Source organism: Dipodomys merriami, unplaced genomic scaffold (assembly GCF_024711535.1).
Source record: "Dipodomys merriami isolate MVZ:Mamm:240054 unplaced genomic scaffold, mDipMer1.0.p SCAF_25, whole genome shotgun sequence".
Lineage (NCBI taxonomy): Eukaryota > Metazoa > Chordata > Mammalia > Rodentia > Heteromyidae > Dipodomys > Dipodomys merriami.
In genome coordinates, this window is record NW_027203937.1 from 20,651,069 (window position 1) to 20,678,772 (window position 27,704).

A 27,704-nucleotide genomic window follows, 5' to 3' on the forward strand; every position below is an offset into this window, starting at 1 on the left:
CATGGACAGCCCTTCCTGTCCTAGGCCCAGGAAGTGTGCTATCTAGGACAATGTTCCCTGACTTTCAGGACTAACCTTCCCAGACCCACCATTTTCCATCTAATTCAGTGCCTTCTCTATCAATCATCATACTAGGGCACAGGGCTTATAGGATACTGGAACTGACCAGTTAGAAGCATGACAACTACAGGTTTGAGTCTATGCTCTGCTTCATCAACAATGACCTCACACACACTTGTTTTCTGAGCTTCAGTCTTTTGTTGTTGTTGATGTTGGTCATGGGGCTTGAACTCTGGGCCTGGGTGCTGTCCCTCAGCTCTTCAGCTCAAGGCAAGCGCTCTACCATTTGAGCCACAGTGCCACTTCTGGTTTTTGGTGGTTACTTAGAGATAAGTCTCACAGACTTTCCTGCCCCTGCTGGCTTTAAACTGCAATCCCCAGATCTCAACCTTCTAAGTAGCTAGGATTATAGGCGTGAGCCACCAGTGTCCAGCTTAGTTTCAGCCTTTTGTAGAGAGGAAAAAATCCTAATTCCTATCATGTCACTAAACACTGTTGTTTTAATTATTTTTAGAAACAGTAGCCAAACTTTGACAGAGCAGAAGTTGAGAGGGTATGTGAAAACCCTCATCCACTTTAAGGAAAGAGCAGTAACCTTGAAACAGAGAGCAATGGCATGGACCTGACTTCAGGGCTTTGGATCTGAGCTTAACATTTCCCATAGTGCCTTGTGCCGGTTTCCCTGGGCGAGCTTCAGGGCCTCACCAATTGCTTTCAGACCTTGAAATTGTGTTCCATACGGCTGCTGCATCTTCCCAGCCCCAGGGAAGATGGGACGAAGCCTGGTTTATGTCTATAGAAGATCCAAGGACACAGGCTCTGGGGATAGGGCTATGGAAAGTATCTGAGGGTCCACCCTTTTGTTGTTCTTCTCTCCTGCAGTTTCAAAGTACCAAGACCAGGTGGGGAGTCTGGGTCCCATGTCTGTCTGCTTACTCACCTCTTAGATCAAAGCTAGTCCCAATTCCCCATCCCTTCACAGCCTTATCCCATAAGAACCCAGCATAAACATCCTGGTGAAGACATTTATTTAATATGGGGTGTGGGGTATTGCTGTCTCTGTCAGTGTGTATGGGGTGGTAGGGAGACAACCAGAGGGACTTCTGTCCTGGAATAAGAGGCTGGTGTGGCCCCAGGCTGGGGGGTGGGGATGGGATCGGGGTGATGGTAAAGAGCAGACTGAGGGTGTAGGGAAGGTGTGTAAAGGGGGTGGGGTGAAACTCTGCACACATCCTTGATACCATAGTACAGGCCCACCCAGTCACCAAAGCAAGTACCAAATAAATAAAGTGCAACCGTGGGGGTAGGGGAGGGAAGGAAGGGCACCAGGCGCACCCACGCCCACAGCCCACATTCAGTGCTGCCGAGTCTGGCCCACCTCCCAGCCAGACCCTCTTGTCCAATCACCCCTGTGTCCATCCCTCTATGAGCCAGGCAGGGCCCCTGTGCAGCTACTGGAGGTAGCGATAGGCTTTAAAGCAGTGGTTGCCAGCGTCAGCCACCACCACGTGGCCATCCGAGGTCAGTGCCAAGCCCTGCGGGCCGTACAGTGGCTCTGCAGATGTGTTGATATAGGACAGAAAGGAGCCAGAGCTGTCGAACACCTGGGGAAGGAGTCAAGAGAACAAAGGGAGAGGTGGAATCAGACGGAGGCAGAGGTCATTTAGGCAGAGGCGGAAGCCCCACTCTCAAGCCATCCCGGAGCCTTTACTCACCTGGATGCGGCTATTGCCCCAGTCAGCCACGATGATATTCCCGTTGGAGTCCACAGCTACTCCTGTGGGAGCGTTGAACTGCCCATTGCCCTCACCATGGGAGCCAAACTTGAAGAGGAACTCTCCATCCGCATTGTACACCTGGTGGGGGAAGGGGCTAGGGACTGGGGACCTGGCCTTAAACACAGGGCAGGCCTCAGAGGATGGGGCTAAATCTCCAGCTCTGAGGATCCTCAGATCTGTACACCCTACTGTCTACTGGACATCTTAGTTGATGTCCACTAGGCAGATCAAATCTAACAGCACATCTTCCCTGGGAAGGCAGCTCTTCCAAGTTCTCTGTCTCAATGATTAATACTACCCAGCTGGATGAGTTATTCTCCTCTCTGCCTATTTCTCTGCCTGACAGCCAAGAAATTCATACAACTCCTGATTCAGACTCAAATCCCTCTCTCAGATGTGCATCCTATGTATATATGGCAACATCTTTATCATGGTGTAGGTTCTCATTATTTCTCATCTGGATCATTTGAAAAGATCAATCTTCCTGTCTAGTTCTACCTCAGCCATACTAATCTTTCTAAGACAAAAAGAATTCTATCACTCCCCTGCCTGTACTTCTTCCAGGATTCCTCACAGCCCTGTGGAAGAGCCAGCCCCTTAACAGGGCGCACAGGCCTCATCTTCACATTGCACCCATTTTCTCTTCAAACTTGGTCTGAGCTACCCGTGGTCTCTTGAACATACTGGATGTCCACTTCCCACTCCCGCTCCTCCTGTGTCTTCTGTCTCAGTCTCCTCCTTCTCTGCCTTCTGGTTGATTCCAGTTGCACTTCAAGACTTCTCCTGAATCAAATGCTTCTGGTCTGTCCTCCCACGGCTCCCTGCAGCTCCCTCTCACAGAATCTATCACAGCATATTGTAATTCCCTGTTTACCCTCTCTTCCTTACTAAACTCTGTAAGTAAGAAGACAGGAAATGTACTTGCTTGGTTCATCACTGTATCCCCAGCTTATAGCATAGTGTCTGGGACAAAGTAGCCATGCCATGAATGTTTATTGGTTTGATGAATGATTTCAAGGGCCGGGGGTAGAGTGGGTGAGGGAAAAGGAGATGAAGGAGAAAGGAGTCTTAAGGAAGAGGGAGGGATATTGTACAGTGATTATGGAAGTAGGGAGGACACCAACCTTTACTGAATGGTTATGGAAATCCGTTACTACAATCTCATTCTTGTTGTTCACAGCCACAAAATGGGGTCCTAAAAATAGAAAGTGGCCTTTAGGGCATTAAGCTGAGGTACTGAGTAGGACAGAGAACATACCTGGAATGATGAAACTAGGACGTTAGGAGAGGGGGTGAGATCTATGGGGCTGAGATCTCTGAGATGATGGGACTAGGGTATAGAGAAGGGAAGGTCTTTAGGATCAAGCTATGGAAGGAGAACTCTTTAGGGTCAGGGTATCCAAGGGAGTTCCAAGGTCTGGGGCATCAGTAGGTCTTAAGAGTTGTCTTCCCATACCTGCAAAGTGGCGGTCGGTAGCCCCACGGCCCCCAAAACGTCCAACTAGCTTGCCATTGGGCTGAAAAGTGAAGACACAGCAAGACTTGTTGTCGACCACAATGATATGTCCATTCCGATCTACAGCCACTCCCTTGGGCCCCATGAGGCGGCCAGCTCCAATCTTGGTCTGGAAGGAGATACCAGAAAGCGCTTTGTCCTGACTGGTAGAGTGATGTCTCAGCCTACTATCAAAGCAGTGCCTTGAACAGGGATGAACTGGAGAGCAGGAGGCAGGACTAGACCACTTCAAGCTCTGAACACTAGGAGGTCAGCTTCACTAGTCACCAGAGGTACCAGAACAGCAGGCTTCTCACCTTGAACTTGCCCTCAGGGGAGAAGATGCTGACCCAACGGTTGTCATAGTCTGCCACAATAATGTCTCCATTAGTGTCCACTGCTACACCTGTGGGACGTTGAAGCTGCCCAGGTGAGCGCCCTCGAACCCCAAAACGGAACTTGAACTGGCCCTCATTGGAGAAAACCTGTAGCAGAGGAGTAGGGCAAGGAGAAGGGAAGAAGGGAAACACTGTAGGTACAGAGGGTAAGGGGCAGGTTCCTGAGGGAGAAGACTCTCCATTTATTCAGTGACAATCAGCCCTCACGGACACTGTGCTAAGGGTACAGAGGAATCAAGTGTGACAGCAGACCTTAGGGGACATACAGCCAAGCTTTGAAGGGGATGGCAAGTGTGTGAAAGGGGCCAGGGAATAGTAGGAAAGGCACCAAGAGAAGAGGACATTGAGCTAACATCACTAGGATGACAAATGATTAACAGAAGCCAGCCAGTAAAAGAAGAGGAAACAGGGTGAAGAATTTGTGGAAGGCACACAGTCTAGTATGGGCCCTACTTGAGGACCTGTCCAGGGTAACTAGGTTACAAAGAACACTCAAGACAGCCACAAGAGGTATATTTATCCTGCTAGACAGGGGAGTGACAAGATCAAATCAGAGTGAGTGAGTGTGTGTGTGTGTGTGTGTGTGTGTGTGTGTGTGTGTGACAAGATCAAATCAGAGTGAGTGTGTGTGTGTGTGTGTGTGTGACAAGATCAAATCAGAGTGAGTGTGTGTGTGTGTGTGTGTGTGTGTGTGACAAGATCAAATCAGAGTGAGTGTGTGTGTGTGTGTGTGTGTGTGTCTGTCTGTCTGTCTGTCTGTCTGTCTGTCTGTCTGTCTGTCGGTTATGGGGTTTGAACTCAGATCCTTGGCACTGTCCCTACTTTTTTGGTGGTTGATTGGACATTAGAATCTCACAGACTTCCTGCCTGGGCTGGCATTAAACCACGAACCTCATATCTCCGCCTCCTAAGTAGCTAGGATTACAGGTATGAGCCATTAGTGCCCAGAGAAATCTGTTTTTCTGAGAGTGCACTGGCTACCAGAAAGACTTAAGACTAGCAGCTAGCCAACCAATCAGAGGTTATGGTAGGAGTCCAGATGAGGAATGATTATGGTTTGGACAAAGGAAATAGACTGGAGGGAAGTAGACAGACTCAAGAACATTATATGACAATGATCCAACAGGACTTTACAGCAGACTGGAGAGGGATGGGTGAGAGAGTAGAAAGCATACAGGATTAGGCTACTCCAGATACGGAGCTGACAAAGTACCCTTCCCTCCTGGACAGGATAAATCCTTCACCTCTCTTCTTTTATTATCTCCTTCCTAAAGACATTTTCTTTAATCCTCATTCCTCTTTAAGCTAAACCTTCTGGCTTCTCCTTTACAGCCAAAACATTACTCACTGCATAAGTCTCATATGTTCTGCTTTGTTATAGGCTCTGGCGATACAAGATGAATCAGAGTCAAAAGCTGCTTAGAGAACTCAAGTTCTGGGCCCTGGCCTGAAGATCTTTGATCCAGACCTGCTCCCTTATTGGTAAGCTAAGGCTCCTTAGCCCCCTTCTCATGTCTTAGGGGTGTTTAAACTGGTCTCACTAAAAGCCATTATTTCCTCCTTGTATGGAGGCTCTCACTTGGCTGTGAAGCACAGTACTTGTTCTTCTATCAAGACAGTGCTGTCCACATGAAAAGGGAGTAAAGAACACATGCAAAGCTGACTCGGGGAGTACCAGATTAGCAGTAAGGTAGTTTATACACCTCCTTCAGGGTGAGCAACTCAAATTCTGATGAAATGGGAAGACTTCTTCCTTTACCCCCTATTCCAAGCCCAAATCCTACTCATCTCTGGGTTCTCAGAATTTCCAGGTCACTTCTTCAAAGCACTTTAATGACCAGCTTCTACCCTCTTCAATTGAATATACACATGTAAAGTTAGGTTCCCATGATATATACTTTAGATTCTCTTCACAATAAATGTTAAATAATTTATGGTTAAATAATTGCTAAATATCTGTATTCCCTTCTAAAGACATAAGCTCTGCACTAGGCAGAGACCACATCTCCTTTGTTTGTGGTTACATTTTTCAGGACTGGTCTGAGTTATGGTACACTGTGGACATTAAACAAATGAATGAGTTTCCCATCAAAATGTCAGATATGGATATCCCCACTTGAATACTGTAAAGCCATCTCAAATGTGCAAATGTGGAACTCACCAACTTACACCTAAGCCGCTTCTCACTGGCAACACCATACACCCAGTCCCCATAATCTTGCCATTCTCTCTCTTTTCTTTTTTGTCAGTTGTGGGGCTTGATCTCAGGGCCTGGGTGCCATCCCTGAGCTCTTTCACTCAAAGCTAGCACTCTACCACTTTGAGCCACAGTGCCACTTCCAGTCTTCTAGTGGTTAATTGAAGATAAGCATCTCACAGACTTTCTTTCCTTGGGCTGGTTGAGAACCTTCATCCTCAGATCTCAGCCTCCTGAGTAGGTAGGATTACAGGCGTGAGCCACCAGTGCCTGGCAAGTGTTGCCATTCTTGATCCCTCTCTCTCTCTCTCTCTCATCACATTCTGCTATATTTGCTTCCTTAATATTCCTCCAATCTACTGGAGTCCCAGTTTACTATAGAAGAGGTACTGCTAAATCACCTATTTCATAGTAGCAGTATGTTGATCTCTGACTTCAGGGATCCTAGGTGGTGAATGAACAAAATAAAGTAAAACTGGACCAAAAGAAGTAAAATTCACAAGACAATAACAAAACAAACTAGGGACACCAATAAAGTATGGAAACTGCTACCACAGACACTGAAGGTGATCGGAGAAGGATGTTGTTAACATTCTGCCTGAAAGGAAAGGGGGTATCTCCCTGGAAGAGTTGATAATGCTTTTGGACTAAGACAATGACACAAGAACATGGATTTGTGCAAACCCAAATTTCCCTTAAAAATCACAGCGTTTTCTGTGCTGTGATAGCCTTCCCTCTACCACAAAGGACCCAAAGGAGGAAAAGCTCAAGGACTCCAGGCCTCATGAACAAAGCAGGGGGACTCATACTCTGACTGGGAGTCCAGCCCACACCAGCCCTAACCACTGGAGTAAGAGAAGCAAACACTGAGCTTTGGCACCTGAGATCCAGGCTCTGAGCAGCTACAACATCAGATGGAGGTAGGGGTAGAAACAAGGAGAATATTAAAGGAGCGGCAGGTGTTTGGAAGAGAGAGGGGGTTATGTCGGGCCTCCCCCTCATTCCTCACATGAAAGATGAACAAGCACAACCCCTCACCAGGGAAGAGAAATCAGCATTTGTTCTTTTGTACGTGTGAGCATGTGAACACCCAGGTGACACATGACAGGAAAAGTATCTCACATCTCAACCTTTGGGCTTGGAAACATCCCTGGCCTATTGAGAAGGAAAGGAGCAGTACTGTCTACAACCTCTACCTCCTCACTATCCAAGCTCAGCCAAATACTTCCCTGTGCTATAGGAGCCTCTTCATTCCTCTGCTCCAAGTAACAGGGCAAGAACAAAAGGAGCCAGACAGTATTAGGAATCTGGTCATACAAGAGTTTCTGGCACCGTTAGCCTGTGGGGCCAAGGAGGAAAAAACACTGAAGAAAAAAAGACCACTGCAATCTGACCTCATCTATCCCATCCCTACTAGCAAGCTACTTCCATTCCATAAACAACCCTCTCCAGGACGTTCCCACCTCCTCGCCTATACTTACAGCCTCAGCTAACATTAAAAGGTTCACTAGGTGTCAGATACAGCACATTACATCATTCAATACTCTCAAGCAACCCTGAGGTATTAGGTATAGGCTTTTCCTAATTTTACACATGAGTTAACTACAGCTCAAAGAGGTCACGTGATTTGTTAGTACCCAGTGGAGCCAAGAGACAAGTCCAGGTGTCTAATTTCAGAGCCTGGGAGTTTAACTGCTGCAGTTTCTACTGGACCAGGCTCTGAACTGCTATAAAGAGTAAAGAGAAGAACCATGTTTCCCGCTTTTTTTCTTTCCTTTTTTTTTTTGGGGGGGGGCTTGAACTCAGGGCCTGGGTGCTGGTCCCTGAGCTTCTTGGTGCTCAAGGCTAGTGCTCTATCACTTGAGCCACAGTGCCACTTCTGGATTTTTCTGAATAGTTTATTGGCAATAAAAGTTTTAAGGACTTTCCTGCCCAGGCTGGCTTTGAACCATGATCCTCAGATCTCAGTCTCCTGTGTAGCTAGGATTACAAGCATGAGCCTCTGGCTCCCAGCTGCTTCCTGATTTTAAAAAGCTCACAGAACACACAGTATAGTACTGAGAGACAGGGACAGGACCACCTGTTTTCTCTCTACCTTCTAGCCAGTGAAAGGTACCCATTTGGTCAAATCGGATCCATTTAATTGTCTAGCCAGATGATTTCAGAGACTCAAGGCAGATAACATACACGCAGGAGCCAGGCTGGTATGCTGGAAGATAGCAGGGAGGGCAGGCTAGCATCTTGACTACTAGGAGTAAAGGAGAGAAAGTACACCAGCCATCTGGAGACTGGAGAGGCAGAAGATGGAAAGGAGGAATGGGCCAGATCCTAGGAGTCCCCAAGATGATCCTTTCTGGGTCATGGTTTAGGAGGCAGTGGCTGCAAGCGCAAGAAACTAGGTTCTGATTGAAGGTATTGGCTACTGTTGTGGCCCTTGGTGACACACCACTCTCTCAGGAATGGTACTGCCTATAGAATATCATCTTCCTGTGAGTTTTCCATTCCAGGTGATGACCTTTATGGTCTATTTCTCTCAGGAGGGAACCCTTTTGGGTGTTGGGAAAGAGTGGTACAGGGCTTACCTGGATACATTGGTTGTTGCTGTCTGCTACCACTATGCGGCCACTGCTAGCTGCAGATACACCTTGCAAATTGGTGAATTCTCCTTTCTCCCTTCCCCGACTACCTATGGGAGTGAGGTATGAACAAAAGAATTCACTCTGAGGTCCCTTGGAACTTCCCTCCCTCCTCACCCTGACCCCTGCCTAAACCAGCCCCCATCTGGATCCACCCTTGGCCATCTGTACCAACACGGAAGACGAGTTCATCCTCAATTGGGTTGTCCTTCCGTTTGCCACCTGTGCTGTACATGGAGCTGGGTCTCCGCACCGCCTTCTGGCGCACATGGCTGCCCGGACCACCTGGAGACTTGACACGACGCTTCACATCATCAGGTGACGGTGGCAGGTCCCCGGGGCGCAGGGCGCGCACGCGGAAAGGGCTGCCGCGCACTGGCTGTCCGTAGAGCAGCACTGAGAGAAGCAGCTCTCCTTCCGTGCGCGCTGTGTACACCAGCTCATATGTACCGTTCTTGTGGTCCACCACTGGCACAGGAAGGCGTGCGCCATCAGGACCCGTAATCTCTGCACGCAGCTCCGCGCTGCCAGTGCGCACCAGCCGCCCATCTTTGTCTTTGGTTGTGACAGTGAGTGAAGCAGGCTGGCCCACGAGTGCCTGGCGCAGGCCCTCACCGGTGGCCACCGTCTCATGTGCGGTGGCGCTGGTGGTGAGCAGCGCGCCCAGATTCAGCACGGATCGCCGCAACCCATCAACCTCAAGGACCAGTTCCAGCTGTGCGTTCTCATGAGGCCGCTCTGGGAAGGCCTGAGCTGCCAGGGCTGCCAGCCTCTCTCGCATGTGCTTGCGTACCAGCAATACCTCTGGGGCCGAGCCCAGGCGCAGGGCTTGCTCTGCAAAGCTGCAGCTACTGCCGATGTGTTCCTGACCTTGGCGCAGTGTGTCTAACTGGGTCTGCAACACCTGAGGAAGCAGGAGGAGAAGAGTGGGTGCACACATCGGCAGAGAGGGGGTTTCTGTGACTACTGAGGAGACTGTATGGTACGGCCATCCAAAGAAACACAAGAAGGTGAATGTGGACGAGGGTGACAGAGGTCAGCAGCACCTACAGTAGGGCCATGTCAGTAGGCAAGTGATGGAGGCTGGAGGGAAGGAAATGCTGATGTTGAAGGCCAGGGAAGCAATGGAGACAATGACACATCTCATAAGAGGTCATGATGGGAAGGAAAGGTGAATGAACAGACACACCTTCTGCTTGGCTCCACAAATGGCCTCCAGGTCACTGACCAGAGCCTGCTTGCGCTGCTGCAGTGCCTGCTCCAGGTCCTCGAAGGCTGCACTGATCTGGGCAAGGGCCTCAGCCTTGCGCTCTTGGAGCTGCTGGCTGATACCCCCGACTAAGGCGATAGCTGCAGACAGCTGTGGCAATCTGGGGAAGGGAAATGCCTCACACAGGGTTGCTGGCGGCTGCCATCACCAAACAAACCCCTCTACCCAAGGATCCTCTAGGATATCCCCTCCTTGAGACCTCCTCTGGCTTCTACTTCTGCCCTTCCTAGACTCCCAGACCCTTCCATCTGTTGAGATGTCATCCCAGGGCTTCACCAGCCCCGTTCCCCAGCCAGTGCCTACCGGCCACGCACGGCCTCCAGCTGGCGCTGCAGGGCCGCCTTGTGCTGCTCCACCACATCCCGCAGCAGCACGGTGCCATGCTCCCGATGCTCCCCTGCGCGGCATTCGCCACACATGGCAGTCTCACAAGCTTCACAGTAAAACTCCATCGTCTGGCGGTGGCACAAGGACTCCGGTGAGGCAACGGCCAGACACTGCCCTTCTTTGCACCCTGCCCTCCCAGCAGCCCTCCATACCCCCACTTCCCATGCCCCCTCTACCTAGACCACTCACACAGAGACGATCTCTCAGCCACATCTACTCCCCACCCATCGCCTCTCCTTCTCCCACCCCAAGTCCTGGCCTCACTGGGCCTCGCTTGGGCCCACCTTGCCTTCATGGTTGGGGCAGGAGAGAGGGCGGCCGGCCACTGCACTGAGGGGGTGGGGGTCCTCGGGGTCGTGGGCTCCGTCTGGTGCCTGCTGCATTGCCTCCATGAGGCTGCTGATGAAGAAGTTGTTCTGTAGGGCTGAGACACCCTGCTCAGGAAGGATGGACGTCTGCCGGCACACTGGACAGGACAGTGTCAGGCTCTGGGCAGGGATGTAGTTCTGGAGGCATCTGGCCCAGGAAAGGGAGAGTCAAAGGAAGGAGGGGAGTGAGGTGGCAGCAGAACCCCCTTCTAACAGGTGATGAACCCTCACCTCATGGGTATGTTACTCCACCTCCTTTTGAAACCTCTCTGACACATAACACACCTCATCAGCCTGCGGCAGGTGCAGAGGGTTCTGACGAATGAACAGAAACACACCCCTGGCCTCTCTCAGGAGAGCAAACATGTCTGCATTCTTCACAGTGTGCCCCAACACAGGCTCACCTTTCAAAAATGTTTACAAAACCTCCTCAAGAAAATGGGCGATTAGCCCTCCTCCTACTCCTTTTAGCCCTTGAACATTTACTGACTGCCTACTCTTGCCAAATTTGTGCCAAGCTCTTGGAATTAAAAAAATGATCAAATAGTCTCCAGGGGAAAAATGTCACAGAAATAGAGAATTTCAAGAAGTAACTAGTATAATGATTAGGGGTATGGGTCTCACTTTGGAGCTAAGGTGCCAGATTAATGATTTAATACACCGAGGGACCACTGACACATTATTTTTATGAACCAAGCAGTTCCTGCTGGTAAGTTGGAAACAGGCGATCACTAGATCCCTTTAGAGGATTAAATGTAAAGGATCTGCTTTCACAGGAAGAATAAATGTAAAATGTCTGACCCACCAAAGCACTCTGAACATGAATGACTATTACTGCTTGTCATTAATGCAAGAAACATAGAGATGCAATCATGAGGAAATGCATCTGGCTCAGGTGGGTGGAGAATATGGCCAGGGAAAGCTCTCGAGGTGACACAAAAGGAATCTTTGTGGATAAATAATTGTTAGTCTGAGCAAAGGTACAGGGAAAGCAGGAAGGGTGTTCTACATACAGAGGTCAGCAGCCAACAACACTGTGTGGACAAAGAACTAGAAGCAGTCTGAGGTGGCTAGAAACAAAGTCCAAGGTAAGAAATGGTGAGAGGAGTCCAGGAATTCAGTAGTTAACCCTAGCAGTAATAGGGTCATTCAAGCATGACCAAGCTCCTCCTCTCCACCACCCACCCTGGAAGGTGGATTGGAAGGGAACAGACAGCAGACAGGGTGCAGTGGAGAAGTCTTTAAAAACTACAGGGTCAATAAAAAAATTATTTAAAAAAATAAAAATACAGGGTTGTGTACTTGGGTGTGAAGAGAAAGAGACAAGTCTTGGTGGGACCCTGGCTTCCTAGCTTAGGTAATGGAAGGGACAGTGGTAACATTTACTAGAATGAGAAATGGAGAGGAACAGCCTTCTCCTGGTTGGGTCTACTGTGATGGTAGGCCATCCAGGTAAAGGGGTCCAATAAACAATAGGGAAGCCAGGTGTTGGTGGCTCACGCCTACAATCCTAGCTACTCAGGAGGCTGAGATCTGAGGATCGCGGTTCAAAGCCAGCCTGGGCAAGAAAGTCTATGAGATTCTTATCTCCAATTAACCACCAGAAAACTGGAAGTGGCGCTGTGGCTCAAGTGGTAGAGTGCTAGCCTTGAGCTGAAGAGTCCAGACCCAAAGTTCAAGAACCAGGATCCCCCCCCCAAAAAAAAATAGGGAAGAAGGCAGATTAGAGATAGACATGTAGATGCTACCAATGTTGAAAGAGAGAGGAAGAGATCAGCCAGGAAGGTATAGACAGTGATAAGGGAAAGGATAGAAACCTTTCAATCATAGGCTCATGCCTATAATGCTAGCCACTTAGGCTGAGATCTGAGGATGATGGTTTCAAGCCAGCCCAGGCAGAAAAGTCTGTGAGACTCTTATCTCTAATTAACCAGCAAAAAGCTGGAAACTTATGGCTCAAGTGGTAGAGCCCTAGCTCTGAGAATAAAAAAAACTAAACCAGAGTACCAGGCCTAGAGTTCAAGCCTCAGTACAGATGAGAGAGGAGAGAGGAGAGAGAGAGAGAGAAAGAGAAACAGAGAGAGACAGAGAAAGACAGAGACAGAGAGAGACAGAGACAGAGACAGAGAGAGACAGAGACAGAGAGAGACAGAGACAGAGAGAGAGACAGAGACAGAGAGAGAGAAGAATGGGGAGAGGGGTGAGAAGGAGGAGGGAAGGAGAGGGGGAGAGACAGAGACAGAGAGAGACAGAGACAGACACAGAGAGACAGAGAGAGACAGAGACGGAGACGGAGACAGAGACAGAGAGACAGAGACAGAGACGGAGATGGAGACAGAGACAGAGATCGATCCCCAAAGATAAAGAAGGAGAGCAGAGAGAGAGAGGCAGAGAAGTCAGGAGAATGACAGTATCTGGGCAACAAAATCAGTCCAGAAGAAAGGAACAAGTCCCCAGGGTAGAAAACACCTGAGAAGTCAGATAGGGTACAGGCTAGAAAATGCCCTCTGAATTTGGCAAATCAGAAGTTACTTTTCTCTGAGAGGAAACAATGAAGGGAAGAGTGGAGGAAGACAAGATTGACTAATGGAAATTAAAGAGTGAAGGAAAGGCTAGGCAATTAAAGGGGGGCATGGAGATGGACTGAGTGGGTTGCTGTTGTAAATTTGGAATGGGATACTTTCCCCTTTTCCCCTCAGTGGTGGGGATTCAACCTAGGACCTCATACATGCTAGACAAGAACTCTACCACTAAGCTACATCCCCAGACCACTGCAAGGGGAATGCTGAGCATGTTTCTAAGTCAAGAAGGTACCAGTAGAAAGGGAAAGGTAGAAAAGTATAGAAAAATAGTAGCACAAAGTCTTGGGGATGGGGACTGGTTTAGTTGACCTGAAGGGCATCTTCTGATGGAGGAAATAGAAGAGGTGGATACAGAAGAGTTTGGGGGAGGGGGAAATCAAAGTCAGAAAGAGGGTTGATAACTTGCCTCCAACAAGATCGGCCACAGAACTAAGGAAGGAGGAGTCAGGGAATAGTGGTGGCTGGGATTAGTCACTAAAGGGGGAGGGAAGTTACTAGAAACAGACATCAGATTGAAGGCAGCTGTGTTTGGAGACCACAGATCTTTGGAGGGGAAGATGTGTATGAAGCACACTCTCATATCCTCAATGTCTCCACTTCCTATTCCCTTTACCTTTTGTTCTTAGTTAAACTTTAACAAACACTACATGCCAGGCACAACTGCAAAGTGCTTCACAAATGTTAACTTATTTAATTGTGGCCTACTTCTTCCCCGCCCCTTCCCCTCAAGTAGAGAGTAAGCTTCTGTCTCATACTCCACATTCCTGAGGGCCAGAAGGTAGAGCTGAGTCCCTCCTCTTCCCAATTGGAACATTCTATTTGTCTTCAGCTCATGCCTTTGAAGCTCATGCCTTCTGTCTATGCCACCCTCCTTGTCTCTGCTGACCTAACATTCTCCCCCATTTACTGAAGTGTTTCTTCTGACTCACTCTCTTCTCTAGCACCTCCCCTCCCCAAACAACACACATTCTGCCAACATTCCCCATGGCTCTGACATCCACAAAAGCACCCATTTCCATCGTGATTTTCTCACTCTTTGACTTCCTCACCCCGGTGATCTTTTCTTCCACTTCATCTCAGCGATCCACTCACATGCTCCTACCATCATCCATATCTCATCAACTGTCACCTCTTGAAGCCTGAAATCTACACTCCTATTTTGCCCCCTGCAGCTTTTCTTCCCAGCTCATGGACTAGCACCTTCAGACAAAACACCTTCAGACTAGTACCTCCTTCTGGGGGTTGCCATAATTTCCTACTGGTCTCTTGTTTCCACTTTTGCTCCTCTATAATCCATTCACCCACACCACCAGAGTAAGCTTAAAAAAAAACAACCCAGCAATAGCTATTGGTTGCATTTTGAATAAAATCCAAATACTCTCCTAAAACCAACAAGAGTCAGAAAGACAAATGGCATGTTTTCCTTCATATGCAGAAGGTAGGTCTAAAATACCAGGACATAATAAATTATACAGGACTCTAGGCATTCACACACAGTGAGACCAAAGGAGGATACTCTTAGGAAAGGAACAGAAAGGCTCAATGCCTATGCCCCTCTGATCATATAGAATAATATTTATTGAAATGAACTCTGGGAAATGAAAACAAGTTTTTTTTTTCTTTTTTGCTGTTTTTTTTTTTTTTTTTTTTTTTTTTTTTTTGTCGGTCGTGGGGCTTGAACTCTGGGCCTGGGCGTTGTCCCTCAGCTCTTCAGCTCAAGGCGAGCGCTCTACCACTTGAGCTACAGCGCCACTTCTGGTTTTCTGGTGGTTTATTGGAGATAGGAGTCTCACGGTCTCTCCTGCCCGGGCTGGCTTTGAACCGCGATCCTCAGATCTCAGCCTCCTGAGTAGCTAGGATTACAGGCGCGAGCCACCAGCGCCCGGCTGTTTTTTGCTGTTTTTGTTTTCTTTCCTTTTTGTACTGTTTCTTTGTATGTCTTTGGGAGGGTAAGTGAAGGCACAGAAATGGAAGGACAAAGGATGAACAAATGCAGCAGTGGTACTCACTGGACACTATGTTGCAAATGAACTATACAACTAGTGGGTGGGGACAGAAGGGAAAAACTGGGAGACAGTGAGGAAGGGGCTAAAATTGTCTAAAAGGAAATGCAACTCTTTGCCTGACTTATGCAACTATAACCCCGCTGTATATTACCTTTATAATAACAATAAAAACAAAAATTTTAAAAAAGCAAACAAGTGCCCCCCTGATTCTCAGGGTCCACAGTACAGCTGCAGCTTTTTCTGTTTGCTTGTTTACCATCTGTCTCTGACACTATAGCATAAGCTCTTTGAGGATGAATGAATGAGTCCAAGTAAAGAACAAAGGCTCTGCAGTTAAACTTGCATTCAGATCCCAACTACTGAAATGCTATGTAGCCTAGGACACATTTCTTAGTTTATTTAATGTCTCTGAATCTTAGTCTCTTCTTCTCTGAAGTGGGGACAATAACATATCTGTTGTGAACACTAAGTAAATCAAAAGTGTAAATCACTTAGGAAGTCCCTGGCAAAGAGAAAGCAATCAATACATCGTAGCTATTATTACTATAGCTAATAAAATCAGTCACTGATTTTCTCCAAGAGTGCTCAGTGATCTGGCACAAGAGAAAGCACAGAGAGGTCCACAGAGTGTGGCTCTGATCCAGCACTGAGTTTCTACAGGATAGGCTTAGTCAGCAAATGACATGAGGTTGGGTGGAATAGTTGCAGCTATGCTAAGTCAGACATAGGATCCACACTGGGAAGGAAAGAGAGGAAATGAGACCGGGATTGGTGATGGGACAAAAGGGAGCAGTGGAGGGGATTAGGCTTGACAATGAGTCAAAGATGGCACAGTTGCAGTGGAAGTGGGAATGGAAGACTGGTATCTAGGACAGGTATCACTACCGGTGATGACAAGATGGAGATAGTGGTTGGGAGAGATTGCTACTGAGGTATAGCAGAGGACGATCCTGGAGAAACATTCGATAACTAGGAGGCATATGACTCAAAGCCCTCAGGCTGTTGGGAGAACTTAAATAGTGGTGGAGTTTTGGTTACACATGTATGCCAATGTGCCAGGCTGGAACTAGAATCTCAAAGAGCAGGGGTAGAAGGGAAGCATGATCCATGCAGCGCAGCCAGGTTCAGTGGCAGAGTGAAGATCTAGATACAGAAGGCAGGATTAAATGGAGGCAATGGTGCTAGAGACTAGGTCAATGCATCAAACCCTGCAAAGGCTTCTCATGGGTCTGAGTGAATTTCCCTAATAGGCCTATCAAGCTCCACCCAGTCTGGCCACTTCCTTCTTCAGCTTTATTCCAGGGAACTTTCAATCACACTCACTCTGCTCTGGTTTTTTCTAGAACTTTTTACAAATCATGAAAGGTTTTTCCATGTCTTCCCTTCTCCCCAGAATGCTCCTTGAATTCCTCAGTACCTAGTTAACTCTAGTTCATCCCCAGGACTGCACCTCAGCAAAGTGATTTTCTAAAGAACAACAGATCACACATGTGCAGCCACAGAGCTTAATACTTTGTCACAATATTTTCTAAGAATGCTTTATTGTATTTATCTATAATCTGGCTCCTTCACTATACACTCTTTATGAGTAGAGATTATAAGTGGTTTTACTCATCGCTGCATACTTAATAACCAGGACAGGGTCCAGCTCACTGTAGTTGTGCAATAAATAAATATTCATAGAATGAATGACAGATGAGAAGACACTTAGCGGCTGGGAGTGATTGCTTTCACTTGTCTGAAGACTGGAAGGGAAGGACAGACCTAGTTTCAACTATCCTCCTGCTATCACAAACTGCTGGTGCCAGAGCTGAGTCTCAGAACTGTCTGGTCTCTCTGATGATGACAAAGACTGTCTTGGGTTATGGGAAGGGCAGGACCTGGGTAGGACCTGATCCAGTGTTCAGAGCATCTGCTCCTCTTGCAGGTTCTTATACCCAAATCCATCCCTCCTGAAGGTTGAGGTTCATCTGTGCTCCCCCACCACCATGTGTGCACATTTCCATATTTCCTGCTCCTACTAAAGGTTTGCACACACACTCTCCTCCCAGCAGGGCCTGCCAAGCCCTCACCCCTCCCCGGTGAAGCCCCCTTACCTCTCACAGAAGGTATGCAGGCAAGGCAGAACTTTTGGGCACCGGTATCGATCTAGGCAGATGCTGCACACCAGAAACTGCTTGTCCATTGGCTGTACCTCAGGGCCAGGGCTGTCCTCTCTCTTTGCCATGGTGATGATGGATAGTTCCCACTACTTACACCAGCCTGTGAACACAGAGAGATGGTCAGCAAAGGGAGTCCAGCATTCTCTCCTCACCACTCGAAGCCTCTGTGGGGAAATGCACCCCTTTCTTCCCTGCCAGGGGGACAAATGGCAGTGGTAGGAATAGGACAAATCAGATGGGCTGAGAGACCTCTAATATGGTGCTGTTTCAGAGCACAGATTGGGGCTAGACTGCCTTCCAACTTAGCTCAGCTGCTCTCATGAGGTAGGTAACATCGGACAATTCATATAATCTGTCCTAGCCCCAGTTCTCATTCTTGTAATTATGCAAATAATAATCTCCCCTCAATGTTTCTTTGGAGAATCTGAAATGGTGCATATTGAGTGCGCAGTACAAGAATGATCATTTTCACTGACATACTCGCTCTTCATCTCCTCTGCCATCCCTGCTCCAAGAAACCTTCCAGTTCCAGGTAAAGTGTCTGCCCTAGGACTACCTTCAGCTTTTCTCTCTACACCCGGAACCAACTCTTAGCACAAGTGCACAGTATCAAGGTTGGAATTACTTCCCAGTTTATCCCCTTCTCTCCAACCCCAAAGCTGCAGCCCCTAACGTAGGCCATCAGCAACTCTCTCTTGCAGACCAATCTCCTGACGCCAAGAGCTTCCCAACAGGTATCCTGCTCTCCTTGTTTGTGTCTTCTCATCCATTCCCTTTGCAACCAGAAAGAGTTTTTAGGAAGCACAGATTTGATCTTGTCACCACCCCCTTTCTAAATTCCTTCAATGTTCCTCCATTGTGCAAAGGATAAAGTCCTCCATTATCCAGAGGATGAACTGGCCAACAAGGCTTAGTTTTGTCTCGACCATACCTTCCTCTCAATCTCTTGTCTCATGATTCCATGATCAGTCATACCAGTTTCTTTTCAGTTTCTGGAAAATACCATGTTCTCTTTTGCTTCTGGGCAGTACCACATTCTAGTTCCCTCTGCCTGAGAACTTCTTCCCATCCCCTTTAATGGCTGGTGCATATCTGCCATCAACTTATCACTCACACAAATGCCACTTCCTTTATAAGACCTTCTTTGATTTCCTAAAGTGTGGCTAGGTGTGCCATCTCTCAGCAAGTTCTCTTATCTAAAGTTCTCTGCATCAATCTAGTAATTAATTCAACAAATAGTTCTTTATTAAGTACCTACTTTGTGCAGGTGCTGGGGTCAATAAAATATAGATGAGATGGTCCCCATCCTTGGGGTGAGAGGTAATGACAATATTTGAGTTTGAAGCCAACCTGGGCAAAAAAAAGTTTATGAAACTCTATCTCAAAACCAATGACTGGGCACAGAAGGAAGTACAAGCAAGGGGATCACAGCCCAGGCTGGTTTGGGCATAAAGCAGGACCCTACCTCAAAAATAAACAATGTAAGCTAGTGCCAGTGGATCACACCTATAATCTTAGCTACTCAGAAGGCTGAGATCTAAGGATCATGGTTTAAAGCCAGCCCCAGCAGGAAAGTCCGTCAGACTCTTATCTCCAATAAACCACCAGAAAACCAAAAGTGGTGCTGTGGCTCAAGTGGCTGAGTGCTCACCTTGAACTGAAGAACTAGGGACAGCACCTAGGCCCAGAGCTCAAGCCCCATGACCAACATAAATAAATAAATAAACAATACAAAAGGGGCTGGAGGCATGGCTTAAGCAATGGAGTCCTTGGTTAGCAAGCATGAGCCCCTAGTAAGTTCAAAGCCTATAGCTGCCAAAAACTATTATACTTTTTACATGTCTTTGTGATGAAGGAAGGATGCTGCAAAAACTTCAGCAGAGCCCTGAGAGAAAGGTGGCAGAGATGAGGGGAGGGAACAACAGGGATTCAGAGAGGGAAATCAACCTAGGATGAAGGAAAAGTACATGAAATATTCTTAGCCAAAAGGCTACAAGTGAATAAAAGCATTTGGGTAATAAGTGGAGATAAGACTATAAAGGACTAGTAGTCATCATTAAAAATATTATTTTAGCCAGGCTTCATGGCACATGCCTTTAATCTCAGCATGTAGGAGACAGAAGCAGAAAGTTCACGAGTTTGAGGACAATCTGGGCTATATAGGGAGTTCCAGGCTAGCCAGAGTGAGACTCCAGCTCAAGAAACAAAATAAAGGGACAGGTGTGGTGGTTGACACCTATAATCCCAGCTACTTAGGAGACAGAGACAGGAAGATCATAGTTTGAGGACAATCCAGGCAGAAGTTAGTAAGAAACCTTTCCTCAAGAACAAGTCAGGAGTGAAGGTAGATGCCTTAATCTTAGCTCTGTGGGAGACATAAGTAGGAGGACCAAGGCATAAGGCCAGCAATGGGTAAAACAGAAACCCAGTGTGAAAAATAACTAAAGCAAAAACGGGCTGGGCATGTGACTGGAGTGGTACAGTGCCTGCCTAGCAAGCATGAGGCCCTGAGTTCAATCCTTAGTACTAAAAACAACTGATTTTTTCCTGTGGTTAGGGAGAGGATAGTCCAGTTTGCAAATAAACTTAAATAAACTAGAAAGTCCTTCTGGTAGTTATAACAGTGGAAGAGAAAGAAAAGCAAAGAGTGCAACAAGAAAGCCCAGTCAGGACAAATCCACAGTTCTTCAGAGATAATGGTGGCATTACAGAGCAACAGGCAGTAGTAAGGCTGCCTCGCCTGAGACATATTTACAAGGTGGAATAGGACATCATGACAGTCTGGCTGCAAGGGGGCAAAAGTCTGTTGATAATGAGCAAAAGGGGAGGGGCAGAGAACAGACAGCCGAAGCTGAGAAGGAGATGCTTGGGGCAGGCTAACTTTGAGGTATCTGTGTGAAGTCCAGGTAGAGTCGATAAGTAAGAAACAGGATGAAGGAGCTCAAGAGAGAAGTGTGGGAGCCTATTGTTTTGGAATCACTGGCATATTAATGGCACTGACAACAATGAGAATGAATGAAACTCCCTTGGGACAGAGGGTGGAGAGTGATGAGAAAAGGGTCCGCATAAAAAAGTAGAGCAGGAGCCGGGCGCGGGTAGCTCACGCCTGTAATCCTAGCTACTCAGGAGGCTGAGATCTGAGGATCGCGGTTCAAAGCCAGCCCGGGCAGGAGAGACTGTGAGACTCCTATCTCCAATAAACCACCAGAAAACCGGAAGTGGCGCTGTGGCTCAAGTGGTAGAGCGCTCGCCTTGAGCTGAAGAGCTGAGGGACAGCGCCCAGGCCCAGAGTTCAAGCCCCACGACCGACCAAAAAAAAAAAAAAAAAAAAGTAGAGCAGGCAAAGACAGGAGAGCTCACAGGGGCACAAGGAGAAGCAAGAGGAGAAAGCAAAGGAGAGAGCCTTCAAATGAATCTAAGAAACTCAGCTAAGGACTAAAAAGTGTCCCCCAGATTTAATCTGATCCTAGTGGAAAGCCAGGTCAGAGTGACTGAAGAATAGATAAGTGAGGAAGTTAACACAGCCGATGCAGACAATTCACGACAGAAATTTGGCCATGATGGAAGGCATAAAAATAGCTAGACTGATTCAAAGCAGGCAGAGTGAGTAGATCCGGATCACCACTGCTATACCCAGTCAGATACATTATGGGACACTCTACAGACAATGAATGAATGAATGAATGAATGCCAGGCCCAGTTCAGAGCCCTATTCCTGTTTAGGGAAAGATAAGAGAAAAGCTGAACAGCATGCGCCTTGCCTCTGTATGTATGTGTGTGTGTGTGTGTGTGTGTGTGTGTCTGTAAAATGGTAGGAAGGAAAGGGCGTGACTAAGAACATTCTCTCCTGAAGTAGGCGCTGGGATCTTGAGGTTTTTCTCTATATATGACAAATTCTGAATCTTAAGACTTATTACCAGGACCCCATAGCTGGTCAGACTGAGGGTTGGCAGAACAACAGGGAAGCCAGCTGGAGGCAAACTGAAGCTTTTATCTACAAGAGGGGAGGGCTGGGTGGAAGAGTAGGAGTGGTCTGTGGGGCTGTGCTGGGGCAGCTGGATGTCCGGATCCGCCTCTCTCCAAGCCCCAGGGGCTCTCCCAGCCTGTCACTCTGGAGGCAGGGATTGGGCTACATCCAAGGAGCAACAGCTCCTCCCTTCCTTCCCTGCCCAGACTTACTGGGCATACAGCTGCTGAGGCGATATCCCAGCCAGGATCTAGAATTCTCTTCCTCCCTTGGCCTACTCCTCCCTACTCTGCCATCCCATTGTGCTCTAGAGATCTGCCCCCAGTAGGCAGAGGTTCAAGTGGACTGCTGATCACAGCAGACACTTGAAGGGTCTTGGACCAAGAGCTCACTTTTAATCTCCTCACTCAGTCTGCCTTCCAGCCTCCCCTGCATACTTTATCCCACCCATCCTTTATAGCTCAGTTTTAAAGGCAAACACACTGCCTCATTCAACAGTCACTCAACATCTCTGCTGGGGATACAAAAATAAACAGGGCCACAGCTCAGCCATCATAATAAAAAAGATTACCTGCAATGCAATGTGGTGAGGACCATGAGAAAGCACAGATTGTTCCAGAAACACAAGGAAGTACCCTAACTTAGATTGAGAACTGAGGTCTGTCCAGAGGTTGGCTATCAGGTTGCATCCCAGTAGAGAACTATTAAGATGGGCTGGGAAGATGGCTCAGTGGTAGAGTGCTTGCCTTGCATACCTGAGGCCCTGGGTTCGATTCCTTAGCACTACATAGCAAAAAGAAAAAAAGCCGGAGGTGGCGTTGTGGCTCAAGTGGTAGAGCGCTAGCCTTGAGCTGAAGAGCTGAGGGACAGCGCCCAGGCCCAGAGTTCAGGCCCCACTACCAGACCCCCCCCCCAAAAAAAAAAAGAGAACTATTAAGATGAAGGTATGATGCCTTCAGCCTCAGGAGGCTATATCTACAAGTGACAGGTGAGGGATAGCAAAGGAGGTAAGGCTGGCACACAGGGAGTTATAGCACACAGTGCTTCATGGGTCGTACTAAGGAATTTAGACTTGACCCTTTTCTACTAGGGGATTAAGGCTTCATCCAAAAGCAAAGGGAAAGTTTGATAGTAGTTGTGGGGAGGAGGGGTTTGAGCATAGAGTCACATTAGTTTAGAGGGGTCAAGGGCAAAAGGTTAGGAAACTGATTTGATTAGGGAACAGGCAAAAGCAGGTCCCAACAGATTTCCTAAGGAGAAATCAATAGAAACTTGTTTTATACACTGAGTCAAAGAAAAAGGAATTAAAGATGCTTCCTTGTTTTCCCACTTGGAAACTGGAAGAAGCACAGTTTGAATGAGAAAGTAGTCTGCTCCTTAACGTGATGAAACCACGGTACCAATGGGACACAGGTCAAGTGGAGAGGCAGTTGGAAAAGCAGACTAGAGATTTGGAGAGAAGTTTAGATTAGAGTTACAGATTTGGCTGTCATTGGTGTAGAGATCTTCCTGAAGCCCTAGGAGTGAATGAAATCACCCAGGGAGGGTAAAGTGAGAACGGAGGGTCTGTGGCTGAGTGCCACAGTGTGGCTGAGGCCAACACTTAAGATACAGGTGTAGGTGCCACATGGGGTGGTGTATAATGCCAGCACTCAGAAGGAAACTGAGGCAGGAGACTTGAGATTTCCAGGCTGATGTGGGCTACACAGCAAGGCTCAGTGTCAAAACAAACAAACAAATTACACAGGCACAGAGAAGACTGAGAACATACAGCCAGAAAAGGCAGAAGAAACCAGAAAGACAAAAGTCTGAGGGCCAACGGGAGTGAGCTTCACAGAGAAATGCTTTAGGAGGCCCCGTAATTTAAAGTCCCCAAAAAGTTATTATTAACCTCAAGAATGTAGTTTCTGGGAGGTAGAGAAGAGGAAGTCAGATCCAGGGAGTTGAAGAAGAAGTTGATTTCAAACAAATGAGGACAGCGAGTGCTGACTCCACGAAATCTTTGACAAGTACATTGTTTTCAAACTTCTCAAGTTCTCCAAACTCTCAAATAACATCCAACTTCCCCCAAAACTTTCTCCTAGGATCTCATAAGATTCCCAGTGTACATGATTTACACACCAGTGAGTAGAGGTAACTAGATAGCATTGAAAAGTACTTTGGAGAGGTCAGCTAGACTCTCTTGCTGAAATGACTCACTGCTACTCAGTAGCCTCCAGGTGTATCTAATCATTTGAGACCTCAGCAAAATAATAAACATCTGCAAGCTAGAGTATTTGGAATTTCTCCGAAACAAAAGAAGCATGGGAAAGATAAAGTCCTCAAATCTAAGGAACCTATTCAATAAAACTGGCAGGGAAAGAAAATGATGAATTTCATGGCTCCAATCTCCCCCATGATGCCTGGCTACATAGGTGAATGAACCATTCGGTCCACATTCTGGGAATTAGAGTCACAAAGCTGAACCAGACATGCTCCCTGTCTTTCCTAAGTTTTTAGACTAGTGTGGGAAACCAACATATACAAACATCATTACAATGTGATAAGTACTATGATATTGCCATGTTCAAATTGCTATGTCAGGAAGTCTCTAACTTGGTGGGGAATACAGAAGGTTTTCAGAAGAATAGATACTTGAAATGGGTGTTGAGGGAAGAACAGGAGACTGATGGGTACATGGGGGAAAACAGAGAATAAAGGAAGAGAAACATGAAAAATGCACAAACGTAGACTAGTGGGACAAGACAGCAAGATTCATAGGGCAGAGGTTTCACTCTTCTTTCACAATCCACTCAATATGGGTTCTCTGATTGCTTCTTCTTCAGTTGTTCTCCACTGCCAATCCTTAAATGTCTAATTCCACAGGGTTTTTGATTTAGGAACTTGTCTCCTCTCACTTTTTATACTCTGCCTGGGCAATCTCATTATTTCCCATGGTTTCAGTGACTATCCAATTGCTAATAACTCCCAAAGCCTCATCTTCTGTGCTTAAAGACTCTCTTGAACTCCAGACCTCTATATCCTGTGTATCTAGGCCATCTTTACCTGGATGATGCAAAGGATTAGTCCCAAACTGAATTCATTACCAGCTGACCTGTTCTTCCTGCTGTATTTCTCATCTCCATAAAAAGCACCACCATTCACAAGCCTGAGCCTGGTCATCTCAATTCTGACTTCTCTTTCTCCTTTCAGATACAAGCTTTAACCATATCCTTGATGCTACCTCTAAAATGTTTCCAGATTTGTCACTAATACCATTAACATAAGATGAGAGGGTGGGTAGCTTCCTATCCTGCATACCCCTATTTGCAAATTGGAAGGGAGAGAGTTTTCTCATTCTCAAAATCTAAGATTCCATGGGTTTCTTTCAAACCCTGGGCTAGTACAGATTGCAATATGTGCCTGTGGTTAAACCACATCTTATACTACAAACATGATTTGATTGCTAATTTCTACATAAGGCTAGGTGTTAAGAGGATGGTCACAGCTGCTGCCCTCACCCACTTCCAAAATAAATGTTTGCTAAGTTTAAGTCGCCCCTGACAGTCCCTTTCAGCACCCTCTACACCAGCCATTCAGTCCTTCTGAACATCAGCTGTACTATCCCTACTATGGTCCACTGGCTCAAGTTCTCTCAGCAAGAATGCCATTATCCCCTCAGGGGTTGAGGTGGTACAAGGAACACAGAAAGTACTCAATATATGTTGATGACAGGAGAACCATTTTTGAATCTTCCAGTTCCCTCTCACCAGAGAAAAGCTCAATCAAAGGCAATAACGAGACAAATGAATAAAGGAAGGCGATCTCCTCTTAACATAAGAAAGCTTCCCACCCACCCCACCCCCCAGCAGAAGGTAGTAAGTGCTCTGTCACTGGAGGCATGCAAGCCAAGAGAAGGAGGGCATCTGTCAGGCCTGCAGCTCTAATTCCAATTCTGCAGCAAACCAGAGCCCTCAGGCTTAGGAAATGAATGGACACTGGTGAGCTGGACAGGCTATCAGGGAGAGATCTGTGAAGACAACCTCTACACCCATTCTAACATTCTAGATCTATCTTCTTGCTGGGGGCCAGTCTGAGTTTTTGTGGTCCTCCTCAGACCTCCCACACAACAGGAACAGGTCCTGAGCCTGCCTTTAGCCGGACTGACCTCCCCAGGGTGCAGCCTGCCCTCCAATCTGCAACCATCTGTCCCTGCAGGTTTGCAGCCCAGGATCTGAAGCCAAGTCCCGGCGGGAGGAGATCAGAACCAGGGAGGGGCCCAGGTTTGCAGGAGAACTAGAGGGGTCCTTTCATCCCGGCTGGTGGGCCTCTGGGTGGCCCCGGGAGGATGGAGAAGGGAGCAAGGGGTGGAGGTGTCTGCACGAGGGAGAAAGGAAGCCTTCAGACAAGCTGGGCCACAAGATTCCAGAGTCTCACTCAGCAACCCCATCCACCCTTCACCCCGCCCTGGGCCGCAGCCTTCGGCACCCTCCGCCGCCAACACATGCAAGCCCCAAACCCCGCGCTCCCGAAGGGAGCCGTCCCCCACCCACCCGCGCCACCCCCAACCCGCAAACACGGACCTCACGTGAGCGGCCACAGCCCCAAGGACCCCCCCCCCCCGCTACCACGGACACGGACACGCCTCACGTGGACGGAGACGGGAACAGCTTTTGAAAAGCATCCTCGCCCCCACCCACGGCCGCTCCGACCCGGACCCGGACCCGGGCTCACGGGGACAACCCAACGCACCCTTGGGGCCCCCGCCCGTCGCACTCACGGCGCTGGGAGCAGGATGAGAAGGGCAAGGCCCGGACTGCGGCCACTCGGAGGGGCCCGCGGCGCTGCCCTGCCTGCCAGCGCTCGTTCGCCCCGGTCCTGCCCGCGGCGCCGCCCCACGTCCAGTGCCTCCGCCCGTCCCCACGCGGGCGCCGCCGCCGGACCAGCCGCACAGGCCGGAGGGAGGGGCCGGGGCGGGGCTGCGGACCAGCCGCGGGAGGGGGCGACTCCGGCGCCGAAGCCCCACCCACTCCCCCCGCCCTCCGCGCCGGAGGCCCCGCCCCGGCCCCGCCCTTTCCCGCCCCACCCGCTCCGCCCCTCCCGGCGCCCCTGCGGCTCCCTCGGGCGCTGGCTCTGCGGTACCGCTGGGGAACCCGGGAACCAAGCCGCCGGATCCCGGATCTCCAGTCCCGGATCTCTGCCAGCTGCCTCCCGCGCTCGAGGCCGCCGCCGGGAAGGGCGGTGTGGTCAGGCTTGGGTACTGGCGGGAGGCGCCTTCGGGAAGAGGCTGCTGGAGCAGCAGCAGCCTTTGGGACTGGGAGAGCCGGTCTCGCCTGCCTCCCTGCTCGGTGTGCCCGTGTGCCTCCCGTCTCGGCCCTGATCGATGATCAGATTCTAGGCAAAACCCAGAACCCTGCCCAAAGGGGCTTGCAGGGTAGGCGGAGGACTTCATTTGATTCTAGGGGTGTCAGGAGATCCCCTCCTGGGGATAGGATTCTGACCTCCTAGCGGTTCCTTTCACATCAGAGATCCAGGGCAAGTCTCAGAACCATTGCATTATGGAAAAGCAGCCCCGGTAGAAAATAATAAAAATTATGTTAGCAGGGACTGTTTATTTTGTGCCAGACATAAAACTATAATCATTTTACATACGTTATCTTACTTAACACTCATAAACATAATAGGTAGCTTCTTTTATTAGCTCTGTTTTATGACTGAAGAAATAGAGTTCTAGTTGCCTGGGCATTAAAGTTGATCACTTGGGAAGTGTTGGGACCAGGTGTGAGCCCTGCTTTCAGGCTCTGTCTGTTTTTAGAGATTCAATGACTGCCTTTCTATTGAAAAATCTCTGGCAGCCCATAAAAATGGGGGCTTATGAGGACTCCCCCCCCCACACACACATACACAGTCAAGTTCTAGTCAAGTAACTGCTAACCAAAACTCAGGAAGCCTGCCTGGAAAGTTCAGTATGGATGATAAAGAGCAAAGCCATGCTCATGTGGATCCCAGTGCCATCAGACTCTTACTGACTGGATTGTCTCCTTTCCCTAGCCCTCCAGAAGTAGGTGGGAAAACTGTTGAAAAATCTTGGAGCTAGCCTTGGACAAGGAGCAACAGAGGTGATGACACCTGGCCCCTGACTAAACCAAAATGCTGTTGGGGAGTTTGTGATTTCTCACTTAGGTTTGGCTTAGAACATCTGAGTGCAGCAAAGCCATGGGAACTGCCCCTAACCTCAACCTCTGAATTCCAGCAACCACAAGGAAAGAGCCTCAGGAGGGTTCATGGTTGTTGGCTCCAGGCTAGGGCCACTAGATTACCAAAAATGAAGGAACAAAGGTGTGTGCCACACTATTTAAGTTCTAATTTTCTCAACCCTCGACTTCTTCAGTGCTAACAAACCCGTGACTTAAACATTT

The 27,704-nt window shown here is 48.3% G+C and overlaps 1 protein-coding gene across 6 annotated transcripts; it reads right to left on the reverse strand.

Annotated features, from left to right (window-relative positions):
• Positions 1-1,069: 1,069 nt before the first annotated feature.
• Trim3 (tripartite motif containing 3) lies at positions 1,070-26,234 on the reverse strand. Of its 6 annotated transcripts, none has more exons than XM_070035192.1 (12): positions 26,066-26,234; positions 17,274-17,439; positions 10,506-10,737; positions 10,138-10,289; positions 9,754-9,934; positions 8,736-9,468; positions 8,511-8,614; positions 3,651-3,818; positions 3,295-3,463; positions 2,963-3,033; positions 1,776-1,916; positions 1,070-1,664 (listed from the first exon to the last, which is right to left on the reverse strand). In XM_070035192.1, the coding sequence occupies exons 2-12, from the start codon at positions 17,402-17,404 to the stop codon at positions 1,512-1,514; spliced, it is 2,235 nt and encodes a 744-aa protein (XP_069891293.1). In that variant the 5' UTR covers positions 17,405-17,439; positions 26,066-26,234; the 3' UTR covers positions 1,070-1,511. The 6 variants fall into 6 exon arrangements, with proteins under 6 accessions (XP_069891293.1, XP_069891295.1, XP_069891297.1 ...); XM_070035194.1 differs by having other exon boundaries at positions 26,038-26,234; XM_070035196.1 differs by having other exon boundaries at positions 3,295-3,355; positions 26,066-26,218.
• Positions 26,235-27,704: the final 1,470 nt, after the last annotated feature.